Source organism: Ranitomeya variabilis, chromosome 2, assembly GCF_051348905.1.
Source record: "Ranitomeya variabilis isolate aRanVar5 chromosome 2, aRanVar5.hap1, whole genome shotgun sequence".
Lineage (NCBI taxonomy): Eukaryota > Metazoa > Chordata > Amphibia > Anura > Dendrobatidae > Ranitomeya > Ranitomeya variabilis.
Genome location: NC_135233.1, coordinates 735,078,527 through 735,095,562, shown reverse-complemented (window position 1 = coordinate 735,095,562; position 17,036 = coordinate 735,078,527). Strand labels below are relative to the sequence as shown.

Below are 17,036 nucleotides of genomic sequence, written 5' to 3'. Positions count from 1 at the left end.
TGACTTCTGTAAAGGAGGTGATAATATCTGAAATTATAACTCTTTTCTCTACTGCATATCATAGGGAAGGCAGAAAATGTTTTTCTACTTCAGGCACTCAAGGTCTTACTTTGATTTTACAATAGTAAGATTAAAATCTGATTTTGTTCTCTGGGAGATATAAATTTTGATGGGGAGCTAATTCTTTACTGCATCTGAATGGTAACTGAGCGTTGCTCTTATATCTGGTCAGGATTATGAGTAAATAGATTTGTTCAAATTCCGTTACTTCCTGCTAGAAGCCTGATTTTGACTTAATAGAAAATTGTTCATGATGTTTGTATTAAAATGTTTCTGTGTATTATACAGTTTAGGTAAAGTGGAGAACACAGCAGCTTGTAAATGATAATCTGCAGAAGGCTGTTGCTGCTTCTCAGAGGTTAATCAACCTAAACTAATAGCTGCTTGTAAGGCCGGGGTCACACTAGACCGTAATACGGACGAGTGCTATGCGATAAAAAATCGCATAGCACTCGGCCCAATGTTAATCTATGGTCCAGCTCCCATCATCCGATATTTTCTCCACCGTATTTCGGATCCGAGGGAACTCGCAGCAGGCTGCGATTGTCAGCGTATCTCGGCCGAGACTCGCCAATGCAAGTCTATGGGTGCGAGAAAAAATCGGATTACACACGGACCATGCATGTGCATTGCGAGAAATACGCAGCGGTGTTCTATAGAAAAGCCGGTAATTCAATTGCCGGCTTTGCATTTCTCCTTCACAAACCCGACATGATATGAGACATGGTTTACATACAGTAAACCATCTCATATCCCCCTTTTTTTTGCATATTCCACACTACTAATGTTAGTAGTGTGTATGTGCAAAATTTGGCCGCTGTAGCTGCTCAAATAAAGGGTTAAATGGCGGAAAAAATTGGCGTGGGCTCCCGCGCAATTTTCTCCGCCAGAGTGGTAAAGCCAGTGACTGAGGGCAGATATTAATAGCCAGGAGAGGGTCCATGGTTATTGGCCCCCCCGTGGCTAAAAACATCTGCCCCCAGCCACCCCAGAAAAGGCACATCTGTGTATTGGTTTAATATATATGTAAGGATCAGTTATGCATCCTCTCTCCTTCCCACATCCCAGTTTCCTCTGCCCTCTCCTACTACCCCTTCCCTTTAATTTACCCTTGTCCCTTATTAGACTTCCCTTATGTATGTCATTGTACCTTGTATGTAATAAATCCCCTTTTAAAGATCCAGTAGTTCTTGTTAATTAGTATTAACTGGCACCCCAAAGCTCAGCAGATTCTACATGCGCCTATTCTGGCACTTGGCCACTCTCTTCTCACTCCCTGTAGCGGTGGGCTATGGGGTAATGAAGGGTTAATGCCACCTTGCTATTGGAAGGTGACATTAAGCCAGATTAATAATGGAGAGGCGTCAATTATGTCACCTATCCATTATTAATCCAATTGTTTGAAAGTGTTAAAAAACACACACACACATGATTTAAAAGTATTTTAATGAAATAAACACAGCAGTTGTTTTAATATTTTATTGCTCTCTCAATCCATTTTCAGACCCTCGCTTGGCAAAACAATAAACACACAATATACATACCTTCTGCTAACCCGTCACGTCCCACGAGGTAATCCATCTGAAGGGGTTAAAATAATTTACAAGCAGGAGCCCTGCAAAAGCAGCTGTGCTCGTGCTTGTAATTCCCCAGCGAATGAAGGAAATGTAGGTCATTGACCTACATTTCCTTCAGTCACGGTGATGCGCCCCCTGGTGGATGTCCTCATATGACCTGGAGCGTGGGAAAAAGTTCCCAGGCTGCAGTTCATGAGAACATCCAGCAGGGGCGCATCACCGCGACTGAATGTAAGTATAGATCACTCTGCTTTCCTTTCAGCACCCGGGGATTACAGGCACGAGCGAGTGGTTTATCGCAGCTCCTGCCTGTAATATTAGTTAACCCCTTCAGATGGATTACCTCGTGGGACGTGATAGGACATCAGAAGGTATGTATATTGTGTGTTTATTGTTTTGCCAAGCGAGGGTCTGAAAATGGATTGAGAGAGCAATAAAATATTAAAACAACCGCTGTGTTTCTTTCATTAAAATACTTTTAAATCATGTGTGTGTGTGTTTTTTAACACTTTCAAACAATTGGATTAATAATGGATAGGTGTCATAATTGACACCTCTCCATTATTAATCTGGCTTAATGTCACCTTACAATAGCAAGGTGGCATTAACCCTTCATTACCCCATATCCCACCGCTACACGGGAGTGGGAAGAGAGTGGCCAAGTGCCAGAATTGGCGCATCTTCCAGATGTGCCTTTTCTGGGGTGGCTGGGGGCAGATGTTTGTAGCCAGGGGGGGCCAATAACCATGGACCCTCTCTAGGCTATTAATATCTGCCCTCAGTCACTGGCTTTACCGCTCTGGCGGAGAAAATTGCGCTGGAGCCCACGCCAATTTTTTCCGCCATTTAACCCTTTATTTGAGCAGCTACAGCGGCCAAATTTTGCACATACACACTACTAACATTAGTAGTGTGGAATATGCAAAAAAAGGGGGATATGAGATGGTTTACTGTATGTAAACCATGTCTCATATCATGTCGGGTTTGTGAAGGAGAAATGCAAAGCCGGCAATTGAATTACCGGCTGTTCACAGATATCGCGCTGAATGAAATATAAATACAGAATATATATATATGTGTCTCAATGATATATATATATATATATATATATATATATATATATATATATATATATACTGTATATATGTTTTCCCGAACATTTGAGCACATAAATCCATTAGATGTCGGTTTTGCAAGCTTGCGAGAAAATCTCGGCATACGGATGCCATACGAATTACATACGGATGTCACACGGATCATTTGATGCGAGGAAATCGCATCCTCGCACTGCACACGGATCACTGTTTTTGAAACATTTGTGCGATTCTCGTCCGTGAAAAACGGACCGTTTTTTTATACGTTAAGTGTGTCCCCGGCCTAAAGAGTCATAGTAATATGGAGGGATATAGCTGCTGCTTCTTCATCTGACGTGCACACAAAGTCCACAGCAGCCGCTCTGAGGATATGTTATGATAGGCTTTACCTCTGTTTTGCGATGTCTGTATTCTCTTTTCTTCTGTTGCTTCATAATATAAAGGAATTCATGCTACACTACTTCTTATATCACTATATCCAATATTAAGTAAGACAGCAGCACAGGACTGCCCTGTGATTCCATGCCACTCACAGTTTCTCTCCACACAGTGGTATTTCACAGCTCAGAGGCAGGAAGTCTCGCAAAGCTGTCATGACAGTGAGACAGTAGAAAGCCTGACTTCAAGCTTTTAGAGAATAGAAATATTTTTTTTTTACTTAATTATAGTCATGCCTCTGAGCTAGAAGATACTATTGTGTGGAGGGAAACTAGAAGCATGAAAATATCTATATATACATATCTCTATCCTTTACCTCATGAAGTTTCTCCAGTAGATGATAGATCCTCCTTAACTTTTTACTCCTTTTCTTTTTTGTAGCTTTTCACTCGACAGAAGCCCCAAAAAGGGTTGTATGTCTTTGGAGATGTTGGTAAGTGATGCTTTTATATATTCACTTTCAAAATAAATTCCTACCATCCCATAAATAAGCAAATGACTGGTTCTCTTACTCACTTACCCCAGAATAATGCTGAAACCTAAATTGATAATAGAGCAATGGGATATCCTGATAGACATTCAGAGCTAAAGAATGTGAAAAAGATGTGGATTCTGGCGCTGAGCCCACATCTTTTCTGGCACATGTCCACTGTTTTGGACAGCTGACATGTGCCGAAACAGCCACGGGTGGAATCACGATCACCCATGGCTATTAACCTGTTAAATGCCGCTGTCAAGCTCTGCCGCTGTCCCTTTCGGATTGCTATGAGCACCGCCTGGTAGTTGGCGCTTATAGCAGGTGAGTAATTCTGCTACATACAGGCGATTTGATCATCGCCTGTAGGAAGCAAAGCCGATCGGGTTATGGCAGCTTCTAGTCTCCCATGGAGACTATTGAAGCATGCCAAAAGTATAAAAAAAAAATGTTTTAAAAAAATATGAAAAATTAAAAATATAAAAGTACAAATCACCCCCCTTTTGCCCCATTCAAAATAAAACAATAAAAAAAACCAAATATACACACATTTAGTATCGCTGCGTTCAGAATCGGCCGATCAATATAAAAATAGAATTAACCCGATCGCTAAGCGGGGTAATGAGAAAAAGTCAAAACGCCAGAATTACATTTTTTTGGTTGCCGCAACATTACATTAAATGCAATAACGGGCAATCAAAAGATCGTATCTGCACCAAAATGGTATAAATAAAAATGTCAGCTCGGCGCGCAAATAAAAAAGTCCTCACCCAACCCCAGATCACGAAAAATGGAGATGCTATGGTCTCGGAAAGTGACACAATTTATTTTTTGTTTTTTTTTAACAAACTTTGGATTTTTTTCACCACTTAAATAAAAAAATACCTAGACATGTTTGGTGTTTATGAACTTGTAATGACCTGGAGAATCATAATGTCAGGTCCGTTTTAGCATTTGGTGAACATGGTAAAAAAAAATGCAAAAAACAGTTGTGGAATTGCACTATTTTTGCAATTTCACAGCACTTGGAATTTTTTTCCCATTTTCTAGTACACATTATGGTAAAACCAATAGTGTCATTGAAAATTACAACTCGTCCCACAAAAATCAAGCTCTCACATGGCCATATTGATGGAAATATAGAGTCCGCCCAATATTTCCAGGCTGACATGGTCGCAATACCTCTCCTCCCCCACACTGAAAATAGTATCCTGAAAAATAATATCCTTTAATTAGTCCCTACAGTAATAATAACCCACATTCTAGACCCCACGTGTCCTCCCATTGTGGCTCATGTTTCTCCATACTTCCCTCATGTCTCTCCATATTGCCCCCATAGTCATCCATAATAGTATAATGTACCCCATAGTCATATATAGCAGTATAATGTAGCCCCATAGTAGTATAATGTACACTATAGTCATATATAGTATAATGCACCCACATAGCAGTATAATGCACCCCCGTGGCGGTATAATGCACCCCCTTAGCGGTATAATGCAGCCCCATAGGAGTGGGTAGAATGCAGCCCCATAGGAGTAGAATGCAGTCCCTTTCCCTCGCTTCCTCCGCCTCCATACTGTATAATGCACCCCATATCGGTATAATATGCCCCATACCGCGGCATTACAAAAAAGAAAAGTTTCTCCTTATCTGGCCGAGCTCCAGCGGTTGCCTTCTCTCCGATTCAGACGAGACGCGCAGTGTCGTCTCGGCATATGACCGTAACGTCATACGTCGGCGACGTGCGCACTGACATCAGCAGCTGGCCTGTGGGCCCCCTCTGCTCATCGGGCCCCACACGCCAGTAAGGGCAGTAATGCCCTGACGGCAGCTCTGCATGTACATATGCATATAGATCTATGGGCTGATTAATATACAAGATAACTGAGTGGTATGCATGAGCCCCATATATATATGCCACATATGCATGAACTGCAATTACCTGTAAGATGAAGGATATGAGACTGTTCCTGGATGCGTACACCCCTGACAAAGGCAGAAGCCGAAACGCGCTTCTGGGTGGACACATCCAGGAACAGTATCATGTCCTTCATTATACAGGTAATTGCAGTTCATGCATATCTATCCTTATTCTATTGGCATCTACAGTGCCTTGAAAAAGTATTCGGCCCCCTGGAACTTTTCAACCTTTTCCCACATATCATGCTTCAAACATAAAGATACCAAATGTAAATTTTTGGTCAAGAATCAACAAGTGGAACACAATTGTGAATTGTGTTGAACGGAATTTATTGGTTATTTTAAATTTTTATGAAAATTCAAAAACTGTGGAGCGTGAATATTATTCAGCCCCTTTACTGTCAGTACAGCAAACTCACTCCAGAAGTTCATTGTGGATCTCTGAATGATCCAATGTTGTCCTAAATGCCTAATGATGATAAATATAATACACCTATGTGTAATCAAGTCTCATTATTATTATTATTATTATTTATTGTTATAGCGCCATTTATTCCATGGCGCTTTACATGTAAGGGTACTGTCACACAGTGGCACTTTGGTCGCTACGACGGCACGATCCGTGACGTTCCAGCGATATACTTACGATCTCGCTGTGTCTGACACGCTACTGCGATCAGGGACCCCGCTGAGAATCGTGCGTCGTAGCAGATCGTTTGAAACTTTCTTTCGTCGTCAAGTGTCCCGCTGTGGTGGCATGATCGCATCGTGTAAGGCTACGTTCACATTTGCGGTCGGCGCCGCAGCGTCGGGCGCCGCAGCGTTGCCGCATGCGTCATGCGCCCCTATATTTAACATGGGGGCGCATGGACATGCGTCGCACTTGCGTTTTGCGCCGCATGCGTCCCTGCGGCGCCCGCGTCCGGGCGCAGAGGACGCAGCAAGTTGCATTTTTGCTGCGTCCAAAATCAATGAAAAAAAGGACGCATGCGGCGCAAAACGCAGCGTTGTGCATGCGTTTTGCTGCGTTTTTGTTTGCGTTGTGCGTTGCGGCGCCGACGCTGCGGCGCACAACGCAAATGTGAATGTAGCCTTACAAAGGTTGTATGTTGTGAATTTGCTTTTTGCTCCCTCTAGTGGTTACTAGTTTTTTGACTCTGGTTTTTCTGTCATTCCTTTTATCCGCACCTGGGTCGTTAGTTAGGGGTGTTGCTATATAAGCTCCCTGGACCTTCAGTTCTATGCCTGGCAACGTAGTTATCAGAGCTAGTCTGCTGTGCTCTTGTCTACTGATCCTGGTTCCAGTTATATCAGCTAAGTCTGCCTTTTGCTTTTTGCTATTTGTTTTGGTTTTGTATTTTTGTCCAGCTTGTTCCAAATCTATATCCTGACCTTTGCTGGAAGCTCTAGGGGGCTGGTGTTCTCCCCCCGGACCGTTAGACGGTTCGGAGGTTCTTGAATTTCCAGTGTGGATTTTGATAGGGTTTTTGTTGACCATATAAGTTACCTTTCTTTATTCTGCTATCAGTAAGCGGGCCTCTCTGTGCTAAACCTGGTTCATTTCTGTGTTTGTCATTTCCTCTTACCTCACCGTCATTATTTGTGGGGGGCTTCTATCCAGCTTTGGGGTCCCCTTCTCTGGAGGCAAGAAAGGTCTTTGTTTTCCTCTACTAGGGGTAGCTAGATTCTCCGGCTGGCGCGTGTCATCTAGAATCAACGTAGGAATGATCCCCGGCTACTTCTAGTGTTGGCGTTAGGAGTAGATATATGGTCAACCCAGTTACCACTGCCCTATGAGCTGGATTTTTGTATTCTGCAGACTTCCACGTTCCTCTGAGACCCTCGCCATTGGGGTCATAACAGTTTGCCAGGCCAGTATTAAATGTTTAATGCATTGCAGAAGAGGGATTATAAGAAAGAAGATTCTGAGTTTTTTTTTTCTCCTTCCCCTTTACCTCAGAGTGGCTATGCTTGCTGCAGACATGAATGTCCAGACCTTGATTACAAGTGTGGACCAGCTGGCTACTCGTGTGCAGGGCATACAAGACTATGTTATCAGAAATCCTAGGTCAGAACCTAAAATACCGATTCCTGAACTGTTTTCCGGAGACAGGTTTAAGTTTAGGAATTTCGTGAATAATTGTAAATTGTTTTTGTCCCTGAGACCCTGTTCATCTGGAGATTCTGCTCAGCAAGTAAAAATTGTTATTTCGTTCTTACGGGGCGACCCTCAGGATTGGGCTTTTTCGCTGGCGCCAGGAGATCCGGCATTGGCTGATCTTGATGCGTTTTTTCTGGCGCTCGGTTTACTTTATGAGGAACCCAATCTTGAGATTCAGGCAGAAAAGGCCTTGCTGGCTATGTCTCAGGGGCAGGACGAGGCTGAAGTGTATTGCCAAAAATTTCGGAAATGGTCCGTGCTGACACATTGGAACGAGTGTGCACTGGCCGCTAATTTTAGAAATGGCCTTTCTGAAGCCATTAAGAATGTTATGGTGGGTTTTCCCATTCCCACAGGTCTGAATGATACTATGGCACTGGCTATTCAAATTGACCGGCGGTTGCGGGAGCGCAAAACCGCAAATTCCCTCATGGTGTTGTCTGAACAGACACCTAATTCGGTGCAATGTGATAGAAAAACCGCAAATTCCCTCATGGTGTTGTCTGAACAGACACCTGATTTAATGCAATGTGATAGAATCCTGACTAGAAATGAGCGGAAAATTCATAGACGCCGGAATGGCTTGTGCTACTACTGTGGTGATTCTACACATGTTATCTCAGCATGCTCTAAACGTATAGCTAAGGTTGTTAGTCCTGTCACCGTTGGTAATTTGCAACCTAAATTTATTCTGTCTGTAACTTTGATTTGCTCACTGTCATCTTATCCTGTCATGGCGTTTGTAGATTCAGGTGCTGCCCTGAGTCTCATGGATCTCTCATTTGCTAAGCGCTGTGGATTTACTCTTGAACCATTAGAAAATCCTATTCCTCTTAGGGGTATTGATGCTACACCATTGGCAGCAAATAAACCGCAGTATTGGACTCAGGTTACCATGTGCATGACTCCTGAACACCGCGAGGTGATACGTTTCCTGGTTTTACATAAAATGCATGATTTGGTTGTTTTAGGGCTGCCATGGTTACAGACCCATAATCCAGTCCTGGACTGGAAGGCTATGTCAGTCTCAAGTTGGGGCTGTCGTGGTATTCATGAGGATTCCCTGCCTGTGTCTATTGCTTCTTCTACGCCTTCGGAAGTTCCGGAGTATTTGTCTGATTATCAGGATGTCTTCAGTGAGTCTGAGTCCAGTGCACTGCCTCCTCATAGGGACTGTGACTGTGCTATAGATTTGATCCCGGGCAGTAAATTTCCTAAGGGAAGACTGTTTAATCTGTCGGTACCTGAACATACCGCTATGCGTTCATATATCAAGGAGTCTCTGGAAAAAGGACATATTCGTCCGTCTTCTTCCCCTCTTGGTGCGGGATTCTTTTTTGTGGCAAAAAAGGACGGATCTTTGAGACCTTGTATTGATTATCGGCTTTTGAATAAGATCACTGTCAAATTTCAGTATCCTTTACCGCTGTTGTCTGACTTGTTTGCCCGGATTAAGGGTGCCAAGTGGTTCACCAAGATAGACCTTCGTGGTGCGTACAACCTTGTGCGCATTAAGCAAGGTGATGAATGGAAAACCGCATTCAATACGCCCGAAGGTCATTTTGAGTACTTGGTGATGCCTTTTGGGCTCTCCAATGCGCCTTCAGTTTTTCAGTCCTTTATGCATGACATTTTCCGGAAGTATCTGGATAAATTTTTGATTGTTTATCTGGATGATATTTTGGTTTTTTCTGATAATTGGGATTCGCATGTGGAGCAGGTCAGGTTGGTCTTTAAAATTTTGCGTGAAAATTCTTTGTTTGTCAAGGGCTCAAAGTGTCTCTTTGGTGTACAGAAGGTTCCCTTTTTGGGGTTCATTTTTTCCCCTTCTGCTGTGGAGATGGACCCAGTCAAGGTCCGAGCTATTCTTGATTGGACTCAGCCCTCGTCAGTTAAGAGTCTTCAGAAGTTCTTGGGCTTCGCTAACTTCTACCGTCGTTTTATCGCTAATTTTTCTAGCATTGTGAAACCTTTGACGGATATGACCAAGAAGGGCTCCGATGTAGCTAACTGGGCTCCTGCTGCCGTGGAGGCTTTCCAGGAGTTGAAACGCTGGTTTACTTCGGCGCCTGTTTTGTGCCAGCCTGACGTCTCACTTCCCTTTCAGGTTGAGGTGGATGCTTCGGAGATTGGGGCAGGGGCCGTTTTGTCGCAGAGAGGCCCTGGTTGCTCTGTTATGAAACCTTGTGCCTTTTTCTCTAGGAAGTTTTCGCCTGCCGAGCGAAATTATGATGTGGGCAATCGGGAGTTGTTGGCCATGAAATGGGCATTTGAGGAGTGGCGTCATTGGCTCGAGGGTGCTAAGCATCGTGTGGTGGTCTTGACTGATCACAAAAATCTGATGTATCTCGAGTCTGCTAAACGCCTTAATCCGAGACAGGCCCGCTGGTCATTGTTTTTCTCCCGCTTTGATTTTGTTGTCTCGTATTTACCAGGTTCAAAGAATGTGAAGGCCGATGCTCTTTCTAGGAGCTTTGTGCCTGATGCTCCTGGAGTCGCTGATCCTGTTGGTATTCTTAAAGATGGAGTTATCTTGTCAGCTATTTCTCCGGATCTGCGACGTGTGTTGCAGAGATTTCAGGCTGATAGGCCTGAGTCTTGTCCACCTGACAGACTGTTTGTCCCGGATAAGTGGACCAGCAGAGTCATTTCCGAGGTTCATTCCTCGGTGTTGGCAGGTCACCCGGGAATTTTTGGCACCAGAGATCTGGTGGCCAGGTCCTTTTGGTGGCCTTCCTTGTCAAGGGATGTGCGGTCATTTGTGCAGTCCTGTGGGACTTGTGCTCGAGCTAAGCCTTGCTGTTCTCGTGCCAGCGGTTTGCTCTTGCCCTTGCCTGTCCCGAAGAGACCTTGGACACATATCTCCATGGATTTCATTTCTGATCTTCCGCTATCTCAGGGCATGTCCGTTATCTGGGTGATATGTGATCGCTTCTCCAAGATGGTCCATTTGGTTCCTTTGCCTAAGCTGCCTTCCTCTTCCGATCTGGTTCCTATGTTTTTCCAGAACGTGGTTCGTTTGCACGGCATCCCTGAGAATATTGTGTCAGACAGAGGATCCCAGTTTGTTTCCAGGTTCTGGCGATCCTTTTGTAGTAGGATGGGCATTGATTTGTCGTTTTCGTCTGCTTTCCATCCTCAGACTAATGGACAGACGGAGCGAACCAATCAGACTTTGGAGGCTTATTTGAGGTGTTTTGTCTCTGCTGATCAGGACGATTGGGTGACATTCTTGCCGTTGGCTGAGTTTGCCCTTAATAATCGGGCTAGTTCCGCCACCTTGGTTTCGCCTTTTTTCTGCAACTCTGGTTTCCATCCTCGCTTTTCTTCGGGTCATGTGGAGCCTTCTGACTGTCCTGGGGTGGATTCTGTGGTGGATAGGTTGCAGCAGATCTGGAATCATGTGGTGGACAACTTGAAGTTGTCACAGGAGAAGGCTCAGCGCTTTGCCAACCGCCGCCGCGGTGTGGGTCCCCGACTACGCGTTGGGGATTTGGTGTGGCTTTCTTCCCGCTTTGTTCCTATGAAGGTCTCCTCTCCCAAATTTAAACCTCGTTTTATTGGGCCTTACAAGATATTGGAAATCCTTAATCCTGTATCTTTTCGTCTGGATCTTCCTGTGTCGTTTGCTATTCACAATGTATTTCATAGGTCCTTGTTGCGGCGGTACATTGTGCCTGTAGTTCCTTCTGCTGAGCCTCCTGCTCCGGTGTTGGTTGAGGGCGAGTTGGAGTACGTGGTGGAGAAGATCTTGGATTCTCGCCTCTCCAGGCGGAGGCTTCAGTACCTGGTCAAGTGGAAGGGCTATGGTCAGGAGGATAATTCCTGGGTGGTCGCCTCTGATGTTCATGCGGCCGATTTAGTTCGTGCCTTTCATGCCGCTCATCCTGATCGCCCTGGTGGTCGTGGTGAGGGTTCGGTGACCCCTCACTAAGGGGGGGGTACTGTTGTGAATTTGCTTTTTGCTCCCTCTAGTGGTTACTAGTTTTTTGACTCTGGTTTTTCTGTCATTCCTTTTATCCGCACCTGGGTCGTTAGTTAGGGGTGTTGCTATATAAGCTCCCTGGACCTTCAGTTCTATGCCTGGCAACGTAGTTATCAGAGCTAGTCTGCTGTGCTCTTGTCTACTGATCCTGGTTCCAGTTATATCAGCTAAGTCTGCCTTTTGCTTTTTGCTATTTGTTTTGGTTTTGTATTTTTGTCCAGCTTGTTCCAAATCTATATCCTGACCTTTGCTGGAAGCTCTAGGGGGCTGGTGTTCTCCCCCCGGACCGTTAGACGGTTCGGGGGTTCTTGAATTTCCAGTGTGGATTTTGATAGGGTTTTTGTTGACCATATAAGTTACCTTTCTTTATTCTGCTATCAGTAAGCGGGCCTCTCTGTGCTAAACCTGGTTCATTTCTGTGTTTGTCATTTCCTCTTACCTCACCGTCATTATTTGTGGGGGGCTTCTATCCAGCTTTGGGGTCCCCTTCTCTGGAGGCAAGAAAGGTCTTTGTTTTCCTCTACTAGGGGTAGCTAGATTCTCCGGCTGGCGCGTGTCATCTAGAATCAACGTAGGAATGATCCCCGGCTACTTCTAGTGTTGGCGTTAGGAGTAGATATATGGTCAACCCAGTTACCACTGCCCTATGAGCTGGATTTTTGTATTCTGCAGACTTCCACGTTCCTCTGAGACCCTCGCCATTGGGGTCATAACAGTTGTATACGATGTGCGCACAGTAACCAACGGCTTCTACATCGCAAATACGTCATGAAATTATCGCTCCAGCGCCGTGCATTGCAAAGTGTGACCGCAGTCTACGACGCTGGAGCGATAATGGAGCGACGCTGGAGCGTCACGGATCGTGCCGTCGTAGCGACCAAAGTGCCACTGTGAGACAGTACCCTAAGGAGGGGTATACATAATAAAAACCAGTACAATAATCTTAAACAATACAAGTCATAACTGGTACAGGAGGAGAGAGGACCCTGCCCGCGAAGGCTCACAATCTACAAGGGATGGGTGAGAATACAGTAGGCACCTGCTCTGTGATAGTCTCAGGGTTCTGTTTGAAGCACAGAGAGCATCATGAAGACCAAGGAACACAACAGGCAGGTCCGTGATACTGTTGTGGAGAAGTTTAACGCCGGATTTGGATACAAAATGATTTCCAAAACTTTAAACATCCCAAGGAGCACTGTTCAAGCGATCATATTGAAATGGAAGGAGTATCATACCACTGCAAATCTACGAAGACCCGGCCATCCCTCTAAGCTTTCATCTCAAACAAGGAGAAGACTGATCAGAGATGCAGCCAAGAGGCCCAAGATCACTCTGGATGAACTGCAGAGATCTACAGCTGAGGTGGGACAGTCTGTCCATAGGACAAAAATCAGTCGTACACCGCACAAATCGGGCCTTTATGGAAGAGTGGCAAGAAGAAAGCCATTTCTCAAAGATATCCATAAAAAGTGTTGTTGTTCAGATGAAACCAAAATCAAACTTTTTGGCAACAATGCCAAACGATTTGTTTGGCGTAAAGGCAACACTTCTCATCACCCTGAACACACCATCCCCACTGTCAAACGTGGTGGTAGCATCATGGTTTAGGCCTGCTTTTCTTCAGCAGGGCCAGGGAAGATGGTTAAAATTGATGGGAAGATGGATGGAGCCAAATACAGGACCATTCTTGAAGAAAACCTGTTGTAGTCTGCAAAAGACCTGAGACTGGGACGGAGATTTGTCTTCCAACAAGACAATGATCCCAAACATAAAGCAAAATCTACAATTGAACAATGGAATGGTTCACCAATAAACGTATCCAGGTGTTAGAATGACCAAGTCAAAGTCCAGACCTCAATCCAATCGAGAATCTGCGGAAAGAGCTGAAAATTGCTGTTCACAAACGATCTTCATCAAACCTCACTGAGCTCGAGCTGTTTGCCAAGGAAGAATGGACAAGAATTTCAGTCTCGATGTACAAAACTGATAGAGACATACCCCAAGTGACTTGCAGCTGTAATCGCAGCAAAAGGTGATGCAACAAAGTATTACGTTAAAGGGGCCGAATAATATTGCACACCCCACTTTTCAGTTTTTGAATTTCCACAAAAATTTAAAATAACCAATAAATTTCGTTTAACTTCACAATTGTGTTCCACTTGTTGTTGGTTCTTCACCAAAAATTTACATTTGGTATCTTTATGTTTGAAGCATGATATGTGGGAAAAGGTTGAAAAGTTTCAGGGGGCCGAATACTTTCGCAAGGCACTGTATATATGGGGCTTATGCATACCACTAGGTTATCTTGCATATTAATTAGGCTAGGTTCACATTGCGTTAATGGGTGTCCGCTAGCGGACTCCGTTACATGGCGCAATTGTCGCAATTAACACTATTTAACGGGTCCGTTAGCGCACCCATTGACCGCAATGTGCTAACGGTCGCTAACGCATCGCTGACGCATGCCACTCCCATACTTATGCACTTTATGTAATCTATGATCATAGCTATTGTACCTTGTGATTTAAAATGTATAGATATCTGTTCCTGGGTCTTACAATCGTTCTTTCCGGTTATTTTTTCCCACCCCTATCCAAAAAATGTTTTATTCTTATGTAACCTATAAAATTACACGTTTTGTTTATCAAAGACTCTTGTATTCGGTCTGTTTCTTCTTTTTTTATTCAGAATTTCACTGATGGGCCTCTAACTATCCTATATACACATGTAGTGGCGATTCCCCTTCACCATGAAAAAAGACATTAAATCCGTGTGAATGTGTCGCATGGATTTATGTCTTTTTACATCAACTAAGGAACTTGCCCCTCAGACTATGAGTCGTCATCACAACAGAGACCCCAATCAGAGGACAATAAGGCTATGTGCACACGTTGCAGATTTCCTGCAGAACCGCAGCGTTTTTTTCCGCGCAGAAACGCTGCAGATCTGCAAGTGATTTACAGTACAATGTAAATCAATGACAAAAAAAATGCTGTGCTGATGGTGCGGATAAATCTGCACGGAAAACGCAGCAGATTCAAAAAGGACCATGTCACTTTTGTGCAGATCTGCAGCGTTTCTGCACCTATTCCATAATAGAAATCCGCAGGGGTAAAAACGCATGAAATCCGCAGTAAATCTGCAGGAAAACCACACAAAATCCGCAAGAAAAACGCATCAAATCTGCACCTGCGTTTTCTGACACAAGATGCAGAATCTGCACAGAAAATTCCAAAGGCAAATCTGCAACGTGTGCTCATACCCTAAAACATTCCTTATCTAAGAACCGGCCCAACATTTATGGACATAACTGTTTATCACTCATGGTAATTCTGCTTCATGCCACCTGTCTTATCCATGCTTTTTTTTGTGTTCTGTGCTATGTTGTGCATAAATATGTGTTTCTTCAGAATTTGTATTAGTCTATGCCTGATGAAGAGACGTATGTAGTCTCGAAAGCTTGCAATTTGTTACCATCTTTTCAGTTAGCCATTAAAAGGTATCAACCACTGAGGACTCTCAATTCTAAACATCATTAGATTACATGGCAGGAATATGGTCAATCGCATCTCACCAATTCAGTGGAAATACTAATACATTGTGTCTTTTCATTTAAGGTACTGGTAAGACAATGGTAATGGACATGTTTTTTGCACATGTTGAAGTTGAGCAGAAAAAGCGAGTGCACTTCCATGGATTTATGCTGGATGTACATGAAAGTAAGCCCTAATTTGGCTTTTTTTTGTTGTAGCAAACATGGTGTCCTGTAAATATATCCATGGTCATAATAGGCTTGTCAATAAGTGTGCGTATTAATTGGATATTAAATATTGGCTATGAAATTACAATCAAAAACTTGTACAATAAGATTCAAAAATATCCTAGAAGGGAAGGTTATGATAAGATTATGGAAAGATGCTTGCTTTTTTGGATAATGGATTCAAGTGACTTGGAGTTTGTCCTCAGCAAAAAACTGAGTGTTGCAAGGAGGAAAGGCTGTGTAATATTTATTACGTTTTTCTCCCCTTTATTTTAATATCTGAATAAACGCTGAAAGAATTGACAAGTACCGTATATACAGTACAGACCAAAAGTTTGGACACACCTTCTCATTTAAAGATTTTTCTGTATTTTCATGACTATGAAAATTGTACATTCACACTGAAGGCATCAAAACTATGAATTAACACATGTGGAATTATATACTTAACAAAAAAGTGTGAAACAACCGAAAATATGTCTTATATTCTAGGTTCTTCAAAGTAGCCACCTTTTGCTTTGATGACTTCTTTGCTCACTCTTGGCATTCTCTTGATGAGCTTCAAGAGGTCGTCACCAGGAGTGGTTTTCACTTCACCTGTGTGCCCTGTCAGGTTTAATAAGTGGGATTTCTTGCCTTACAAATGGGGTTGGAACCATCAGTTGTGTTGTGCAGAAGTCTGGTGGATACACAGCTGATAGTCCGACTGAATAGACTGTTAGAATTTGGTTTATGGCAAGAAAAAAGCAGCTAAGTGAAGAAAAACGAGTGGCCATCATTACTTTAAGAAATGAAGGTCAGTCAGTCCGAAAAATTGGGAAAACTTTGAAAGTGTCCCCAAGTGCAGTGGCAAAAACCATCAAGCGCTACAAAGAAACTGGCTTATATGAGGACCATCCCAGGAAAGGAAGACCAAGAATCACCTCTGCTTCTGAGGATAAGTTTATCCGAGTAACCAGCCTCAGAAATCGCAGTTAACAGCAGCTCAGATTAGAGACCAGGTCAATGCCACACAGTTCTAGCAGCAGACACATCTCTACAACAACTGTTAAGAGGAGACTTTGTGCAGCAGGCCTTCATGGTAAAATAGCTGCTAGGAAACCACTGCTAAGGACAGGCAACAAGCAGAAGAGACTTGTTTGGGCTAAAGAACACAAGGAATGGACATTAGACCAGTGGAAACCTGTGCTTTCGTCTCATGAGTCCAAATTTGAGATCTTTGGTTCTAACCACCGTGTTTTTGTGCGACGCAGAAAAGGTGAACGGATGGACTCTACATGCCTGGTTCCCACCGTGAAGCATGGAGGAGGAGGAGGTGTGATGGTGTGGGGGTGCTTTGCTGGTGGCACTGTTGGGGATTTATTCAAAATTGAAGGCATACTGAACCAGCATGGCTACCACAGCATCTTGCAGCAGCATGCTATTCCATCTGGTTTGCGTTTAGTTGGACCATCATTTATTTTTCAACAGGACAATGACCCCAAACACACCTCCAGGCTGTGTAAGGGCTATTTGACCAAGAAGGAGAGTGATGGGGTGCTACGCCAGATGACCTGGCCTCCA

At 43.7% G+C, this 17,036-nt stretch overlaps 1 protein-coding gene across 4 annotated transcripts in view; it reads left to right on the top strand.

Moving 5' to 3' along the window:
• Positions 1-17,036, top strand: part of AFG1L (AFG1 like ATPase) — a 192,854-nt gene that overhangs the window by 73,105 nt on the left and 102,713 nt on the right. For all 4 annotated transcript variants that reach the window (XM_077289596.1, XM_077289598.1, XM_077289597.1 and 1 more), the window contains exons 3-4: positions 3,551-3,602; positions 15,331-15,432. In XM_077289596.1, coding sequence (XP_077145711.1) covers positions 3,551-3,602; positions 15,331-15,432 — 154 coding nt within the window. The remainder of the gene's footprint in view (positions 1-3,550; positions 3,603-15,330; positions 15,433-17,036) is intronic.